Genomic DNA, 17397 nt, shown 5'->3' with positions numbered 1-17397 from the left:
CCATATGTTCTTATGAGTCCTAAAAGTGGAATTCATTTTTGTATAAAATATCTCAATTTTAAGAACACAACCACCACTTCATTTGTATTGTAACATTGTTTTTTTTTTTTTTTTTTTCCATAATTTCGTGAATTTGAATTATTCACCTTAAATTTGTCTCCTAAGATTTTTCGAATGACATAATCCTATGATCTTCTTCTGACACATAGTGGCATAATATTATTTTCTATTTTTTAAAATAATATTATCATAATTTATTTCAAGAATAAGTTCAATGGACTCGAATTCATACCCATTTGATCAATCAACCAAAAGGAAATTTTCAGTGACAATGAGAAGAAAAACACAGGAAAAAAAAAAAAGCTCTTGCGGGTTAACATGTCTTGAATATAACTAATTATTAGAATAATAAAGGGAACAGTCATTTTTGAAAACGCATTGACTGATTTAGATATAAAAATAATTTTATCTTATTTTATTATTATAATTTTTTAAAATTACATAAAATATAATAAATAATTTAATTTTTTAAAATTTAAAATTATAATAATATTAAAAAATAATATTTTATTCAATTTTTAATTTTTATCTATAATAATTTTATCTCACTGTTCAAACCGACTAATGTAATCCTGATCTGAGAAAGATTTAACAGTGGCATTCGCATTCGCATTCGTCATCCTTCGAATTATATATGACGTCATAAATACAAAAACGCGCATTCATTGAACTATGCAGACCAATCAAAACTCTGGATTAGTAATTCAAAGCAAAAAAATTTAAAAAAAAAAAAAATCAGTAGATTGGCAGCGAAGTTTGCCCAACCGATAAAAACATTCGAGCACCGTCTCTCTCAACTGTGATATCAACTTCCATTCCCCCATCCCCCAAAAAAACTAACGTTTGTCAGCTACACTGTTGTTTGATCTCTCTCTCTCTAGGTTTCCTTTTATTACAGGTACGGTCTCTGGGTTTTTACTCGTCTCTACAACTCTCCGAATGTTTATGATGTGATGTATGTTTGATTCCGCTTGAGTTTTAGGGGTTTTGTTTTGATGTTTATTGCTGTCTCTAGGTATCTTGGGTTTCCCTGTATGACTTGTTTCGTTTTTCTAGCGATTCTTGGGCTTTTCTTCTATTTTGTGTTTCGCGGCTTGTTCATTTTCATCTTCGTATACTATAGCTTTCTTGAGTATTTCTTTTCCTTTTTTTTTTTTTTTTTTTTTCATTTTTAGGAGTGTTCGGTTTATGTCTTCTGAGACGAAAAGTGACGTAATTTTGATTACTTTTATCTGGGTTTGCTTTTCTTTCTGTTCGTTGGTTTGGAGATGTTATTGTAGGTGATATGGTTTATTATTTGATTTATTTTTTTGATAGGCCGATTTATTATTTGATTTATATGCCTCTCGAGTGTTAATATTGTTTGGGTTTGCTTCGATTTAGTGAAAACGTGTTCTGTCATATTTTTACTCAATTTTTGATTATTACTATGGGGTTTTTTGGTCTTTGTTTCGGACTTCTGTGGTAATTTACTATAGTTTCATCTACCTTTGATGTTATTTTCGTCAGGAATGTCATCTGCTTGGAAATAAAGGTTTCAAAATTTGATTCGTTGGTTTATTTATCTTCTAATTTAGTCTGTGGTATCTGTTTTGGGCATTTTTCGGATTGCGTGCTTAATAATGTTGATAGCAGGGTAATCACTGCGCGCCAAATGTCTTTTGATCTCAACGAAAAACATTTGTCAATTTTTTGGTTTTGTTCCAAGAATTCGGGGAGGCTATTGGGTTCGCAGAGGATCTTGTTTTGGGATTGGACGTGACAATTTTCAGTTTTCTTTTTGTGGATAGCTCCATTCTCATTGCATTCTAAGAAAGTTAAGAAATTGTTTCTGTGAAAGACGGCACTTTGGGACTTTGTCTTGAATTGATTGATGGGGAGAACGCTGCGCCGGCAGCCGGGGTATCGATTTCATCCTACTCATGTTGAGCTGGTTGCTTTTTATCTAAAGAGGAAAGTTAGGAGTAGAAGGTTCCGTCCTCGAGAAATTGCAGAGGTTAACATCTACAAGTATGCCCCATGGGATCTTAAAGGTACACGGGAACAATCTTATGTACATGTGTTTGTTGTCATGGTTGATTAGTGTATTATGCTTTCTCTCTTTGTTTCTTACTGAAGTGTGCATTTCCCTTCATCAGAAAAATCCATTTCGAGCAGTGGTGATCAGAAATGGTACTTCTTTTGCCCAGTTGAGAAAAAATATAGAAATGGGCGTAAAGTGAATCGCTCAACTGAATTTGGGCACTGGAAAAGCACCGGAAAGTGTAAACTTGTGCATCACAATGAAGAGTTGGTGGGCTCAAGAAGAACAATGATTTTTCACAGAAAAAGTGAAGAACAAAGGGAACGAACAGATTGGGTTATGCATGAGTACAGTCTTGACTATAAGAATCTGGCTAAGGAGAAAGATGTTCAGGTAAAGCTTGGATATTTATCATTCTTGGTTTGATAACTCTTGCTTGTATGATCAAAAGTGATGTTGTTGTTGCTTGGATTAGGAAAAAAGGCTTTGTTATCTGGCATGTTTTTTGTATGAGCTAATTTTCAACTAGTTCATTCCTATTTGGAATGCCACATCTATTTCCAGGCTTTGGTTATTTTCTGTCAAAAATGGTTCGAAGGAGAACTCAATTTCTTTTTTTTTTTGACAAGTTAAAAATTTTTATTAAACATAATGTAATAGGCGAAGCCCAAGTACACATGAAGTACACAAAAGAAACACCTAGTTACATTCTAATACTAGAAAAGCGAAGACAAGAACTCGTTTACAGCCCCTCCCTTGAGTACAATAGCAGAGTGCTTATAAAAAACTTCCAAAATTCATCTATATTGTGTTCCCTATCATTAAAGCACCTCTCGTTTATTTCCAACCAAATACACCACATAATACACAAAGGCATCATTTTCTATGCGGCTGCCACTTGGAAACAAGTATGCATTTGAAAGTTGGTCCAGCTTGCTAGAAAATCAACCACTGCTTTTGGCATAACCCAGCTCAGCCCAACCCTTCCAAACACTCCATCCCACAGCACTTTAGCAATTTCACAATGAAGGAGTAGATGGTTCATTGATTCCACTCCTTTCTTGCTCATAAAGCACCAATCCAAAACAATCATTCCGTGCTTCCTCAAGTTATTTATAGTCTGAATATTCCCTATTGCTGCTGTCCATACAAAAAAAGCCACCCTTGTCGGAACATGAGCCTTCCAAATCTTCTTCCAAGGAAAGCAAATATGGTGCTGATTTAGTATCACCTTATAGTATGACCGAACTGTAAACTTTTTTAGAGGCTGTTTGTCTCCAGCATAGTTGGTCTCTGCCCTGTCTTCTTATCTCCACTGAATACAACAATCTAAAAAAATACTCAATTTTAATTTTGAAAAAAGAAAAAGAAATTTTAAGGTGTGTGTATTTGTTGGCTTCTATATTTATGAAGTTTCCATCCTCTTTAGTAGTTTAATATATGCGTGTTTCCATAATCTCCATGTAAAAGGGTTCTTGTTTATTGAGTTTTATGCCATGTTGAAACAAGGATAGTTTTGTAAATGCATTTACTCCCTCTGGGCTGTATTATTTGTCAGTCTTTCCATTTTGTAGATGCTTCATTTTTTTTTCCTGTTCCTAAACACATGTATATCTTTACGTGAGTTTCCGAAATTGCTCCTACAAATATGCATTCTTCAAAATCTGGACATCTTTGTAAGGGTAATTCTGAAATGTATTGTCCTCAAGAGACAATTAGTAATTTCTTACTTATGCCTTCCCTTCTGAAGGAGAGCGAGAAAAAATGGCAGAGAAATAATTTTATCCCTTTCAAAAAATGGATCATAGAGGAGTGATATGTATAAGTTATTCTATATTTCCATTTTTGTTCCTGCATATGTAAAACCAATCGATGGTGCTATGGTGGCCGTTTTTGAATTGATTCTTGTGACATTTGTCTCGCAGAACACATATGTGCTTTGTAAGATTTTCCAGAAGGAGGGCCAAGGGCCAAGAATTGGTGCCCAGTATGGAGCACCATTTAAAGAAGAAGATTGGAGTGATTGGAGTGATGTTGAGGAGGCTGACTTTGCAGAAGATGTTGACTTGGCTGGCAGGTCTACCCCAAATTTTATGCTGCCTAATAACAATATCAGTTCAGCTGGTATTGGCACCACATCATTGGTTGGCGCGATGTCTGAGTCATGTCGATCTGAGACTGTGCCATCACAGTGTGAGGGGATTTCAGTGATTTCGTGTGGAGATGAAAAAAATAAGGTGGGTGACAGCAATATCTCTTTAATCTAGTTGTGGCCGGAATTTTAAGCATGACATATTTTCTAATGTTCACGGTTCATTACACACTTACCGAGAGCTTTGGACATTGTTCACTTGTCTGATCTAATACATTCATGTTTTTTAATGTGATAATTGCCTAGTATCATTCATTTCTATCATATTAACTCACCGCTGAACCACAATACAGATAGCCGGATCCAAATTGTGCAACATATAGTATTTCTAATATTGGCAATCCATATTTCATTCTTTTCCATTCCTTTCTCAGCCCATTTTCTAAGGCAATTTTGAAAATAATGATAAAGTTGTGCAAACCTGTAAACAAGCTGTTAATCAATGATCTTACCATAGATTCGTTGTAATTTTAAAATTATATGATATTGGAAACAGCAACCTTAGTTGCCTTCTAAGTTTTACTAAGTTTGGTGAACTTTTAAGACTACTTATCAAAATATAGAATATATATCATATGATTTGAGACCAGTTTATAACTCACTTGATTTTCATAACACTGTTATTAATAGTGGGAAGAGAGTGTGGACAAATACTTATTCTAGATATGCATACCACATTCCTGTATGCAAATTTTCATGAAGCATACAAATTTAAATTGAAATAGAATTTGTTGGTTTTGGAAAATGAATAATATACTTGCTGAAAGTGAAAGTATATTATATCGTTGTTGATGTTTTTGATTGGATGGCATGATCTTAATTGTTTGTGAATCTCTACTTTTTCCATGCTAATGGTATAGACAAAAACTCCTAATGTTTTTTTCATGTACTGTTGTCTTCTGCTTGCATGTTGTCCTTGAAGTTCTATCCTACTCATGTACAATTTGCTTATGGATTTGACAGAATCTCAGTCATGATGAAATTGATCATGAACATGATCGTTTTTTCCATGACTTGATAAACATCATCAATTGGGACTGGGACGAGACTGCTGGACCGAGTTTAGATGGATGCAATGTTCAGGAAGCCAGTTTTCATCAGGAGGATGGTTTTTCCATGAATGATCTAGACACACCGCTGGATAGCTGAGGGGTAGAAAAAAAGGATCAGCCACTTAATACCTTTTTTCTTCTATACTTCACCCATGAAATTATATCACAAAATTACTTGTAAGATAGTGTGTGATTATTATTTGTGATTGATCCACTTACTCTTATACGGTGGAATCATTTCTGTTGAAACTCCCGAATTTTGGTGGCATTGATATCAGATCGATTTTATCATTCCATTAATGCCCTGCGAGCTTGTATGTAGTTGGTGATTCTATTGCTAATAGAATTTTCTTCAGTGTTTCTAATAACTGCTCTAAGTCCATGAGGGCAATGTTAGAAAAAATTTTGTGAGAACATCTTTGTTGCCATCCTCAGCCCGGGTGCTCTGTTTCATAGGTGGCTATTTGATTGGCTTTTGTACAAGGATGTCTATTTAGTAAGTGACACGGTGCTGTTTGAATAGTGAGATGAGATGAAATGAGATGGTTTTAAATGAAAGTTGAAAATTGAATAAAATATTATTAGAATATTATTTTTTAATATTATTATTATTATAGGATTTGAAAAAATTGAATTGTTTATTATATTTTGTGTGAGAATTTGAGAAAATTGTAATGATGATATGAGATGAAACATTTTCACTATCCAAGTTAGAAAAACCCAAGAAAAATGCTTCTCCTCAGTCCTCTGTATGCAGTGTGTTTTCTGTATCTTCCTACTCCTTTTGTTCTTTGGTCATTTGGTCAGGGGAATTCATATTATTTGAGCCAAATTAGATTTTGGTTAGCCCAGCAGCTAAAGAATACCATTAATTTCCCACATTTGGACGGTCAAAGACTGGAAACAAAAAAAATCTAAGCTTTGGTACGTACTAGCTAGGCTGATTAACTAAACATTGACTAGCCGGATGTGAATGATCTGATAATTATCTAGAGCAACTCTTCATCGTAGATCTTTGAATCTCCAGTCATAATATATTTTAATGACTTTATATGATAAAAAATCACTTCAAATATTAAAATATGATACGTGTAATTGAAAATTTTTTAAAGAATATGGCTTTGGACATGCATTGTCATATCAAAAAATTAATATATATATATATTTAATTATTGAGAGGTTCACTAATCAATTCTTAAACACACAATAATATTAATATTTTATTAATAGCAACATGCATTATATATAAGAAAATTCTATACACTACACGACATCTCACTTTTATCTCACTATGTAAGATATAACACATTTATTGCTATTGGATGATCTTTTATTAGAAAGAATCATCTAATAGTGATAAATATGTCACATCTTTTACAGTGGAATAGTAATATATATGGTGTATAATATTAATTACTTGTGTTATTTGAACAATATGCGTACATCACAATTAATAATCATGGAGTTTTTTTCCAAGTACTTGAAAAAATCTTGAAAATATGATCATCATGAGAAACAATCAAATAGAATGATCATGGAAAGGCAAAATTCAATCCTGTACACGAACCGAGCATCATGTTCATTACATGACAAAAGAAAAGAAGAAGAAGAAGAAGAACCAATTGGCATAGTATGTGACAAAAAAAAAAAAAAACTAGAAAGGTGCAGATGCAATATCCCTGGGTCCAGCTGGTAGATGATGATCTCCGGCTGCATGCTCCAGCTCTTCACCTGTATCTATCAATATTGCTTTATTTTTATTACACGTACTCCTTCCAGCACTAACAACTGGTTCTAATCCCTGCAAACCATTTGGAATTTGGTAAATTAGATCAATCAGTTGCAGAAACAAACACACGTTCACACATATATATCTATATATGGTAATAATTATCGAAGAAAAACATACAAAGATCTAAGACAGGCCAGAGATTCTGGACAAAGTACTATAGTAAAAAATTACAAGCAATTTCTTTGGATTGCAACACGACAATTGTTTCACCGACCAAAAATCTCTATTTAATGACAAAAGAAAAGAAAAGTAGGATGTCTGTTTTGTACGTACGTAAATAATCCAAGTTCTAGCAAGAAAATTATATTACATCCACATACGTCAAGCAGATTCTTAATTAATTGTTTCTTGCATATAACTGGCCTATGCATATATATACATATATATATATATATATGCATCAAACTACCAAAGGATCATCATTCATGCATGAGAGTTATCCACCTGATCATCTAACTTTAAGCCGCATGCATGGTAAAGGATTTGGGCCTCTAGCTTGCTGCATATGGCAGATATCATTGAAATCAATAAACCGAAAATATATAATTAGTGATCATCATGATCATCATGATTCATATAAAACTCTGTAAAATTTATGAAATTTTGATCTCTCTCAAGAGTTCTGATCTCTTTCCAATGCTAGCTAGGATTTGCTTTACCTGCGTGAAAATAATCATTGCATCTTCGATGGACATAGTTTTCATCACATACAGCGCTGCCTCCTACAAACAAAAAACAAAAACTATCACAAACCTATGCCATAATTAATCTCTCTCTCTCTCTAAAAACACTGCAAAATCATATATATATAAATAAGAAAAAGAGAAGCAATATATATATATATATATATATATATATATATATGTTGTTACCCTGGCATAGTGGATTTGATCGATGCTCAAAGTTCTGGGCTCGGAATCTATGGAAGATTTCCTATCAATCCTCACCGAAGATGCTCCTCCTACCCCTTCCATTTTTGTTTAATTCCTTTTATCTTTAATATATCACAGAACGAAGAGATCATCATGTAAAAGGTTGAGAGCCAACCCTTTATATAGGAATAGATTTGCATGGTTATAGAGCTGCTATGACCTACTCCACCACGACATGTCACGTGGCGACCTCGAACCTTTCAGGATTTTTATACGTGGCTTGCAGGGGCGGCGCGATCTGACACGTGGTGGGTGAGGATTAGGAACTCTTCGCGGTCAGAAATTGTGTGTGCACGTTTTTGGTGGGGATGAAACCAGGCATCTCAGCCAATGAAAGGTTGCCACGAGGAGCGGATGTTGGTGCATGTGGGGTTATACGTGTGTGTGCGTGTAGGATTGCTGGTTGTCGGTGTCGGTTTCGGGTTCGATGGAGTTTGATTGATTGACGATCGATCGCTGGATTAAAGTCAAAGACGTAAGGAAGGAGTTGTCCCCGAAATTCTTGCCGGTTACCCCCACGTGATCATCCTATGCCTATGGAGTATAACTGTTTTATAGAAATGTTTGGGAGCAGTCGCAGCATACTGTCAAGAATTTTTTTTTTTTTTTTTCACTCCATCACGTTGAGTGTGCTGGAGACTCTACAAACAGTAGACTGTGATTTAGATTTTTTTTATCTTTTTATACTCATTTTCACAATATTTTATTTTTTTTATTTAAATATATATATATATATATTAATATGTTTGTTTAAATAAATAAAATAAATATAAAATGAAGGATGCTCACGTGACCCCTCCTATGTTGTAACGAATTGTAATATATTATCTTAATAACCATGTGTTACATGCTTCAAATTAAAAGTGTCAATGACCACTTTATTATGAGGATTAAAGGCATGAGTGGTCCACGATAAGAGCTATTTATAGCAGTGTTTTAAATTTCGTATCGTACCGGCTGGTAAGGTCGAAATTTTTCGTTTCGGCCGTCCGGCCGGTACAGGTATGATATATGTTCCGTACCGGTTAAAATACCGGCCGTACCGGTCGGTACCGGTCATTTCGGACTAAATTTCGGCCTGTACCGGCCTATATTTCGACTGATACCGGCCGATATTTCGGCCTGTATGTTTTTTTTTTTTTCATTTTTTCAAACTACAAATTTATTTTTTAACCCCTAATTTAGACTAGACTATTTATAATTTTTATATATATGTATTTATATATAATTTATTTATATATCGACTATCCCGAAACGTTATCCCGAAACGCTATTCCGAAACGGTACCGGTATCGAAATATTTCGTTCCAGTGCCTTGACCGGTACGACGTCCGGTACGGTATTCAAAACATTGATTTATAGTCCTCCTTAACTAGATTATTTGGTGTGTGGCGTAGAAAATGATAAATAAAATTTTTTATCTTTTTAATTCAGTTCACGTGATATTAGAAAAAAATATTTCGATGCATTTTTACGTATCCTTTTGAGATTAACTAATAATATATATAAGAATATATAAATTGATAACTAATCGAATATATATATATATATATATACTAGCAGTGGATCTACGTGCGATGCACGTTTGCCATGTGTTAGATTATTCTAAAATATAAACATCTAGTGTAGAAGAAGATAAATTAATGATAAGATCTATGAATATAACATAATTAATTGTTTAAGCAAATTATAATTGTTTAAAGTCTCTGATAATAGATTTAGACAGACTATATGTTTAAGCAAGTCAGGAAAGTGAATATTACATAATTGTTTTTTTGGTACTAAAAGTAAAGTCTGAAACAACTAAATATTACATAAAGTAAAGTCTGAAACGACTAAATATTACATAATTGTTTCTTTTGGTACTAAAAGTAAAGTCTGAAACAACTGAATATTACATAATGGATTCAAAGTGGTGTGTTCTCCTCATTCACAGCATTGTTCTCCTCATTCGCAGCATTTATGGAGAGAACGTTGAAGTTTTTGTGACGTTGTTTTTGGAGTTGATCTAAATCTGCACCCAATTGTATGATCCATTTTTTTGTTGAACATAATTTTGCAATATTTTGGATATACGGTAAATGTTCCTGTATGGTGAATAAATTTAATGTAAAATATATTTTTAATAACTTCCTATTTGAATATCTAAAATTAAATGTTTTTAAAATATAAATTGGAATTTGAATAAGTTGGTTACCTCTCCTGTATGTTCCATTAGTTCGATTGCTGTGCAACCTAGAGCTTCTTCTGCGATTTTACCGAACATGACAGCTCCTAGTCGTCCATTACCATCGTCAACTTCGATGTAAGCTCGACAGCTATATAAACAAACTATATTTTTTAGTCTGAATGATTAAGCAATAATTTAAATATAATATAAAATTGATTAAAGGAACATTTACGACGTAAAATATGAATATAAGATGTATACCGTGGTTGTGCATTACTCATGTATTTGCAATGATAACATTGAAATTTTTCATTTTGTTCATATCCAGTCCCCTTTTTACATCCAATGCAGGACATGTAGAAGAATATTTGATGGAGATCAACCACACAAATAGTTGCTTTAATCCAAAATTTTGCTTTCTGCATTAATTTTGCAACAGATATATATTTTTAATGGTTGTAAATAATATGTAGTCTTAAGATAAGGTTAGAAATGTACCGTCATCGGCTGTAATGATTTAAGAAAACCAGCAAAATCATCAAGCTTAATTATGTCTTTCATGTCAACATTTGATGTCGATGCTGATGCTGATGCCGTTGTGTGATGTAGATTTTTTTCGACGATTTCTTCAAGCAGTGCATGGTTTAGCATTGTCCTAAATATTTTTAGAATAATTTAAAATGAATGAGAGAAATCATGGAGGAAAAGATATAGTAGGTACAAATTGTATATGTATATAATAAAGTAAGAAAGAATTACCATTGACATAATGGAGTTGCAGCAGGGATGACAGGATTTAAGGTAAATACACTTGTTGGTTGAGACGAAAGAGAGAGACCTATATTATAAAGAAAAGATATTTGTTAGTAGATAATAACATTCTATTTTTAATAAATGTTGATATTATAAGTTGTGTGATATACCATTGTATGAATCAACTTTTATACGTGTTGCGAGTAGAGTTGGCTTAGCTTCAATAATATCAGAGATTGTTCGGCATTCACCATCCACAAATCGACTCCACATAGTCAACCATATGGGCATTAGGCTGTAAATTTTAGGAGAAAATATTTAAAAGTGTAGCATGATGAAATAGTATTGAAAATAAGTTAATTAAAGAATTTATTAATATCACATATATAGTTGAGAAATCTTTTTTACCTCTGGTCGATAACATATATTTCTTGAATTTTTGTTGGCCCATGTTTTGAGGTAATTTCTCTAGGAGGTTTCATGTATATTGCGATCGCCAGAATAGCTGTCCAATTATGTTAAAAAAAAAAATTGTGAAAACGGAATAAGAGTATCAAGATGTACGTTAAATATATCGATGTGATATTTACCTATTTCAGTTCCAGTGTCTTTGTACTCGTGCAGATTGGTGAATGGGATAATATCATATTCTGGTGGTTGTAATTCCACTTCGTTATCTTGAATGTTTTCGATGATTGTTCTTGAATTTAAGATCCACTGGTATTCATGCGCTTCAATTCTATGCCTGGGATCTAAAGGCTTAACATAAGCATTACTGATGTAGTAAGACCGAAAGATGTGCAACATGTCATTACGTAGGTCTATATCTTTGCCGAAAATTGTTGCTTGTAGTCGGTTGCCCTGCATAATATTGTATAAATGAATAGTTATTTCTATTCTATTGATTGTAAAATAGTATTTATTAAATATATATAAGATTTAATCTGAGAATATAATTAGAATGAATCTATGTTGTAAGGGGAAAACATATTTATTTTGGATATATCATGTGAAGGAATATAATATAAATATTAAGTATATTTTTGCAAGAATGATAATGATATCAATGTGTTACCTCAGGGTCTATCAATGTCAGATTTTGATATTTTGTCGGTGAATGTTGTGCAGTACGTTTGGGAGATTTGTCTGACACAATCATCTTGATGCTCCAATTTCTTGTACTTGGAGTAATGTCTTTGATTGATGTATAGATAGTCCGCATGTTGAAGCCTACTTATAAATGAAGAGAAAAAAAATATTAGTTTAAACAATTGAATTTAAATAAGACAATTTCAATAATAGAAAAACAGGAAGTTCTGAAAATTACATAATGGAAAAACAAATTGTATTTAATTGAGAGGTATATATTGAAATTTGATTACTTACAGAAGTTTATGATGGATATGCTAGTGTTAGTAATTCTTTATAAACAATATTATTTGTTTCAGCTTCTTCACAATCTTGAGTTGATACTGGTCTTATAAGAACTTTTACTGAAGCAGAAGTCTTGGCTCTTGATAGTGCTACATAGAGTTGGCCATGACAAAATACAGGTTGAGGCAAGTATACACCAACAAAATCTAATGTCTGTCCTTGTGCTTTATTTATTGTCATTGCAAAACTTAATCTGATAGGAAATTGTGTTCTTTTGAATGGAAAACCACTATTGTCGTCTGCATTTGGCAAGAAAGGAATTCTTGGTATGAAAACTCTTTTTCCGGTGTGGTGACCAACTGCAATTTCATCATCAATGATATTTCGTTCAAAGTTGCGACAAATAAGACGTGTTCCATTGCATAAACCTTCTGAAGGATTGACATTTCTGAGTAACATGATGGGACAATTTTTTTTTAATAATAGCTCATGAGGTGGAAGTCCATTTGGTGTCAATGTATTTAAAAAATCCTCCATGATTCCTTGTTCTGATGTATCAATCGTTTCATCGAAACTATAGTATTGTGTAACTGTACCAGGAAATCTTTGAATAAGTATTGTATTTATCTCATCGACAGAGTTGTTCTTTGGTGTCAAGATAGCTCGATTTGTCATTTCGGATAAATTTTCTGAATAGCTGCCAATATCTTGGAAGACTGCATCGATCAGATCATCTAAAGACTCCACATCATTTTTGTAAGGAATGAGCATTTCATTGGGAATTTTGATCTTATTCTCAATTGTGATTGGTGTTGTTCCATTTCCGACCTGAAGTAAATAATTTGAGAAGTTTGGATCGAATCTTGCTCGCATATTCTCACTCAACCTAATCTTAGTTAAAGTAGACCACAAATATGACGATGCTAAACTGGCATTAACTTCTTCTTGTCTTGTGCCTTTCCGAATCACAGGTAAGACTTGACGAAAATCTCCACCGAATACGATAATTTTTCCACCAAATGGTAATCTTGAATCAGTTATGTCTCGTAACATTTTATCTAATGCTTGCATACATTCTTTTCTAGACATAGGTGCTTTATCCCATATGATTAGCTTTGCAAGACGTAACAATTTGGCAAGAGCACCTTGTTTGCTTACACAACAAGTACTATTTTTGTCAAGATCTAATGTAATTTTGAAGCGTGAATGGGCTGTTCGACCTCCAGGTAAAATAGATGTAGCAACACCAGACGATGCAGTTGCAAGAGCAATTAAGTTTCTTGATCTTACTGTAGCGAGAAGTGCTTTATATAAGAATGTTTTCCCTGTTCCGCCCGGACCATCAATGAAAAATGCAGCAGATTCATTTAGAAGGACTTTCTGCAAAATTGATTCATATGCATGTTGTTGTTCAGAATTAAGACTCATCGAAGCCATAAGATCTTCTTCTGGTATCAAAACTGCAAATTCATCATTTATTTCTCTAGCTTCAGTTTCGTTCTGATCAAAAGAGACATCATGTTCTATTAAATGAAACATGTTTATGTCTTTTCCCATCGATTCAAGTGTAGAAGAGATGCTTCGTAAGACTTTTGTCCTAATATCTGCTGATGTTGCAACACTTGTTTGGAAATCACTTGACATATCTTGTTCAAAATATTCCCAAAGTTCTCTAGGATTTGTTGGATTACAGTATACTAAAATTGTTGCAAATAGCCGTCTTAAACTGTGTGGTATTTGGTATAAGGAAGCCTCTTGCATACAATCTTGCAAACTGGTATCTCTTTGTAACAAACCATGTAATGTAGCTGCTTCACGAAAGGTTGGTGCAGTGACATTGCCAACTGTTTTGATGTGGTCAAATGATAAAGGGCCTCTTATATGATTTAACAATATCCGTAAGTAATACCTTTCACCTTCGAATGGACTTGCTGTAACAATGCGGCCTATAACAGTTTTCTTCTTTCTTGGAGTCCATATTTTGTGTTGCTGGTTCCAAACAAAAGCTTCAGGAAATTCTTTGTACAGTAGTTTTCGTGCATTTTCATTAGTTTGATTTGTTGAAAAGAATTCAGTCAACATTGATTTTGCCGTAAAATCGGATCTCAGAACATTGTTAAGGTTGTCATGTGCATGAAAAGCTACCAGATGTTGATCTTCAAGATGTAGATGTAAACTGTAAACTGATGGATGCATTTCATTAAGAATAAAACCATATATTCTCCACATAGCTTCTGGTGGAGCAATCCATCTGGCTGATTGAAATTGTTGGATTTCATCTATATCTTGGATGTTTTGTCCAGGAATCAAGTTGAAAGCAACACGATCATGACCTTTATAAATGTACTTATAAAGGTATTTGACTGCTTTGATTGTTGAGCAAATTTCTACATTCAAGTGACAATCAAATTTTGCGAGGAGATATGGATTATGTGGAACAACCCAACGGTTATCTAAATCTTTACCTCTGACTTTGACAGTCATTCCATTATCACAACGTTTGTACTGTGGGAAACAATCGATTCCAACGGTTGTGTTAGGTACAAAACCTTTTGGAAAGTGGTTTTTACAACTGCCATTTGCTTTCATACACACATTGTTCGGATTCAGTACTCCACAGGGGCCATGCATCATATGTCTTTTTACTGTCTTGTGCAAATGTAGATTTCTTTCTCTGTCAGGTATTTCTGCTGATACGATTTCATCAAAAGATTCTGGAGCATAGATTTTCCAATCTCTTTGTAGTATGATCAAGAAATGTGCATGTGGTAGTCCTCTTTTTTTATGTTCAATGACGTATACGTATGCTGAAACTTTCCCAAATATCTCCCGTTTGAATAATTCATCATTCAGTTCTTCTAATTTTGCTCTAAAGATACGTGCAATCAAATCAGGACGATTTTGTGCTTCTTCTTGTGGACCCAATTCATCTAAGATTTCTTTCCAACTTGGGTTGCATGTCATGGTTAAAAAGATGTCCGGTTTTCCAAAGCGTTGGACTAAAGCCATTGCTTCCATATATCTCTTACGCATATCTCTTGGACCTCCAATAAAAGAAGAAGGCAGAATGATGCGTTTACCAACTTTAGAAGCATTGCTTTGTCCAATTGATAGACTGTCAACTATTCCTTGATATACTTCAGATCGAATCTCTTGTTGCTTATTACGAAAATAATCCAATCTTGACGTCTCAATTTTTACGCACATATCAACAACAAACTGCTGCAGTAAACGGCCCGAGAATAGTAAAATAGATTTTGTATTTTTCCTAATTTGAAGTTTGTAGCAATAGTACTCGCGACATGAGACAACCTGTTGTTTTCTGTTTTTTTTCAGCACTGTAAGATAATAAATTTAATAAATTAGAAATGTAACATTGTTATATTAGAACAATTAAAAGTTAAAAGAAGAATTATTATTTTAACCTTCTTGTTCCTTTATAAGCAGTTGTTCTGCTGATACTGATTGTTGAGGGTCGACTGATGCTTTTGTTACTTGTTGTGGTAGTCTATCACCTTTCTTTATTCTTAATATTCCTTGGTGCCAACCAGTATCACCAAAAGGAAATAACAATGGATACTGCAGTGGATCATAACAGCCAAAATAGTATTGGACTATATGACTTCCACCTGCATGATTGAATACCACAATATTTCGTCCTCTCAAATGTTCTGAATCATCATCTTCAATCCAAATAACTGCTACTTGAGAAGCTGACGGAGTGTTAAAAACACGCTGATCCAAACCCACATCTGATCTGATATGAATTTTGTGATTTTCCAAATTGGGCAGATCTCCAAGAGTTCGAAAGAATGTTGAGTATGGATTAACATGAAGAATATCCATAAGTTGAGCAACAGTTGATGAATCCAATCTTCCAATGTCATAAACACGATTGTCCAATTCATGTTCGGTATCATAAAAATATAATTGTAGATATGAAGGATGTCCATCCAAAGGAATTAAATCATTAATGTAATGATAGATTTGACCTTGAGCTCGAAATGTGTAAATACCTTTGTTCCTTCTACACAAATCTCTATCAAATTTAACTCCAAATGATGTGAAAGCAAATTTGTTATTGTATGTGCGAACATACGTAAGAAAGTTGGTTGATTCAACTGTGTTGGAAGTAAACAAATGGTAAAGTTGTTCTGGAACATCATTTGTAGTTAAAGAGATTGTTCCATCGGCACAACAAAAACCTTTTGTTTCATGTTGAAATCTTTTTGCTTCACAAAATCTACAGAATGGTACTGATGGTAAGAGAGTTGCCTCAAATGGCACTGTTTGTAATATTTTTCTATGACCAGCTGATTGTTGATGTTGATTTCCTATGGAGGAAAAATGAATCATAAAAATGAGGTAAAGAAGGAAAAGAAGGAAAAGAAAGGAAAAGAAGGAAAAGAAATACGATTTAATTTTATATATCTTTCTTACCCCGAAATAGAGATTTTGTTGATGTAATTTCAACTGTGTTTATTTCTGATAGAGTGCTCCAGAACTACCAATATTAGAACTATAATCGAATTGTTCAACGGAGGATATATCACTGGTTCCAGCTTCGGCACGAAAAGTGCGTTGTCTTTTTGTACAATATGGCCTGACTTCTTCATTATTGTGTACGGATTCTATATGATCTCCCAACACATTTGTTTCGTCCTCAACGATTGGTTGGGAGAAAAATTGTTCTTCATGTTGAGTAGTATCATTCGTAAAATTCCTTTGTTGTAGATGTTTTTCTTTCTTTTTTTGTCGTATATGTTCTCTTTCTTCTAAAGAAAGAGTCTCATATAAATTGTTTATCTTAGAATGTTTTGTAGTACCTTGGGAATCATTTTAAACAAGAATCAAAGTTATAAGAATATCGAAGAATTAATTAATCATATAATGATAAATTTGTACTAATTTATTAATATAAGCTTACCACTTTTCATTTATATATGGAATGAAATAATTCTTCTCGATAACTGGATAAAAGAGAAACTCATAATGATGCAAATTGAAAAACTTTTTTAATCTAAGTATGTATTCCAACAGAATAAAACAACCTATTGAAAAAGATATATTTATAACATCGTTGGTTACC

General features: G+C 33.4%; 3 protein-coding genes across 5 annotated transcripts; 1 reads left to right on the top strand and 2 right to left on the bottom strand.

Annotated features, from left to right (window-relative positions):
• Window positions 1–800: 800 nt before the first annotated feature.
• On the top strand, window positions 801–5540 carry LOC109008906 (NAC domain-containing protein 82-like). Of its 2 annotated transcripts, none has more exons than XM_018989187.2 (5): window positions 801–958; window positions 1696–2093; window positions 2199–2476; window positions 4009–4320; window positions 5199–5540. In XM_018989187.2, exons 2-5 carry the CDS (start codon window positions 1934–1936, stop codon window positions 5382–5384), a joined length of 936 nt encoding a protein of 311 aa, XP_018844732.2. In that variant the 5' UTR covers window positions 801–958; window positions 1696–1933; the 3' UTR covers window positions 5385–5540. The 2 variants fall into 2 exon arrangements, with proteins under 2 accessions (XP_018844732.2, XP_018844733.2); XM_018989188.2 differs by having other exon boundaries at window positions 811–958; window positions 1901–2093.
• Window positions 5541–6776: 1236 nt separating this feature from the next.
• Window positions 6777–8106, bottom strand: LOC109017903. Of its 2 annotated transcripts, XR_002000467.2 has the most exons (4): window positions 7952–8098; window positions 7739–7801; window positions 7524–7578; window positions 6777–7088 (listed from the first exon to the last, which is right to left on the bottom strand). XR_002000467.2 is itself a non-coding variant. In XM_019000080.2 (3 exons), the coding sequence occupies exons 1-3, from the start codon at window positions 8051–8053 to the stop codon at window positions 6942–6944; spliced, it is 312 nt and encodes a 103-aa protein (XP_018855625.1). In that variant the 5' UTR covers window positions 8054–8106; the 3' UTR covers window positions 6777–6941. The 2 variants fall into 2 exon arrangements, 1 of the variants encoding a protein (XP_018855625.1); XM_019000080.2 differs by lacking the exon at window positions 7524–7578 and having other exon boundaries at window positions 7952–8106.
• A 2830-nt stretch (window positions 8107–10936) lies between these two features.
• Window positions 10937–16154, bottom strand: LOC108980514. The gene is made up of 4 exons (XM_035695114.1): window positions 15954–16154; window positions 12645–15530; window positions 11525–11795; window positions 10937–11019 (listed from the first exon to the last, which is right to left on the bottom strand). The coding sequence occupies exons 1-4, from the start codon at window positions 16152–16154 to the stop codon at window positions 10937–10939; spliced, it is 3441 nt and encodes a 1146-aa protein (XP_035551007.1).
• Window positions 16155–17397: the final 1243 nt, after the last annotated feature.

This window comes from Juglans regia, chromosome 10 (assembly GCF_001411555.2).
Source record: "Juglans regia cultivar Chandler chromosome 10, Walnut 2.0, whole genome shotgun sequence".
Classification (NCBI taxonomy): Eukaryota; Viridiplantae; Streptophyta; class Magnoliopsida; order Fagales; family Juglandaceae; genus Juglans; species Juglans regia.
The sequence above is the reverse complement of the archived record's forward strand: the minus strand, read 5'-3'. Positions and strand labels throughout refer to the sequence as shown.

Bases quoted from the DNA above. Each gene is read 5' to 3' on its own strand.
- LOC109008906 (XM_018989187.2), top strand. From the start codon at position 1,934: ATGGGGAGAACGCTGCGCCGGCAGCCGGGGTATCGATTTCATCCTACT. The intron at 2,094-2,198 runs GTACACGGGAAC...TCCCTTCATCAG, and splicing joins TGCCCCATGGGATCTTAAAG to AAAAATCCATTTCGAGCAGT. The intron at 2,477-4,008 runs GTAAAGCTTGGA...TTTGTCTCGCAG, and splicing joins CTAAGGAGAAAGATGTTCAG to AACACATATGTGCTTTGTAA.
- LOC109017903 (XM_019000080.2), bottom strand. From the start codon at position 8,053: ATGGAAGGGGTAGGAGGAGCATCTTCGGTGAGGATTGATAGGAAATCT. The intron at 7,802-7,951 runs GTAACAACATAT...TTTTGTTTGTAG, and splicing joins ATCAAATCCACTATGCCAGG to GAGGCAGCGCTGTATGTGAT. The intron at 7,089-7,738 runs GTAAAGCAAATC...AATGGTTTGCAG, and splicing joins CAATGATTATTTTCACGCAG to GGATTAGAACCAGTTGTTAG.
- LOC108980514 (XM_035695114.1), bottom strand. From the start codon at position 16,154: ATGGATATTCTTCATGTTAATCCATACTCAACATTCTTTCGAACTCTT. The intron at 11,796-12,644 runs GTTTTCATACCA...AATATTATGCAG, and splicing joins GTCACCACACCGGAAAAAGA to GGCAACCGACTACAAGCAAC. The intron at 11,020-11,524 runs GTAAATATCACA...TTTATAATATAG, and splicing joins AGACACTGGAACTGAAATAG to GTCTCTCTCTTTCGTCTCAA.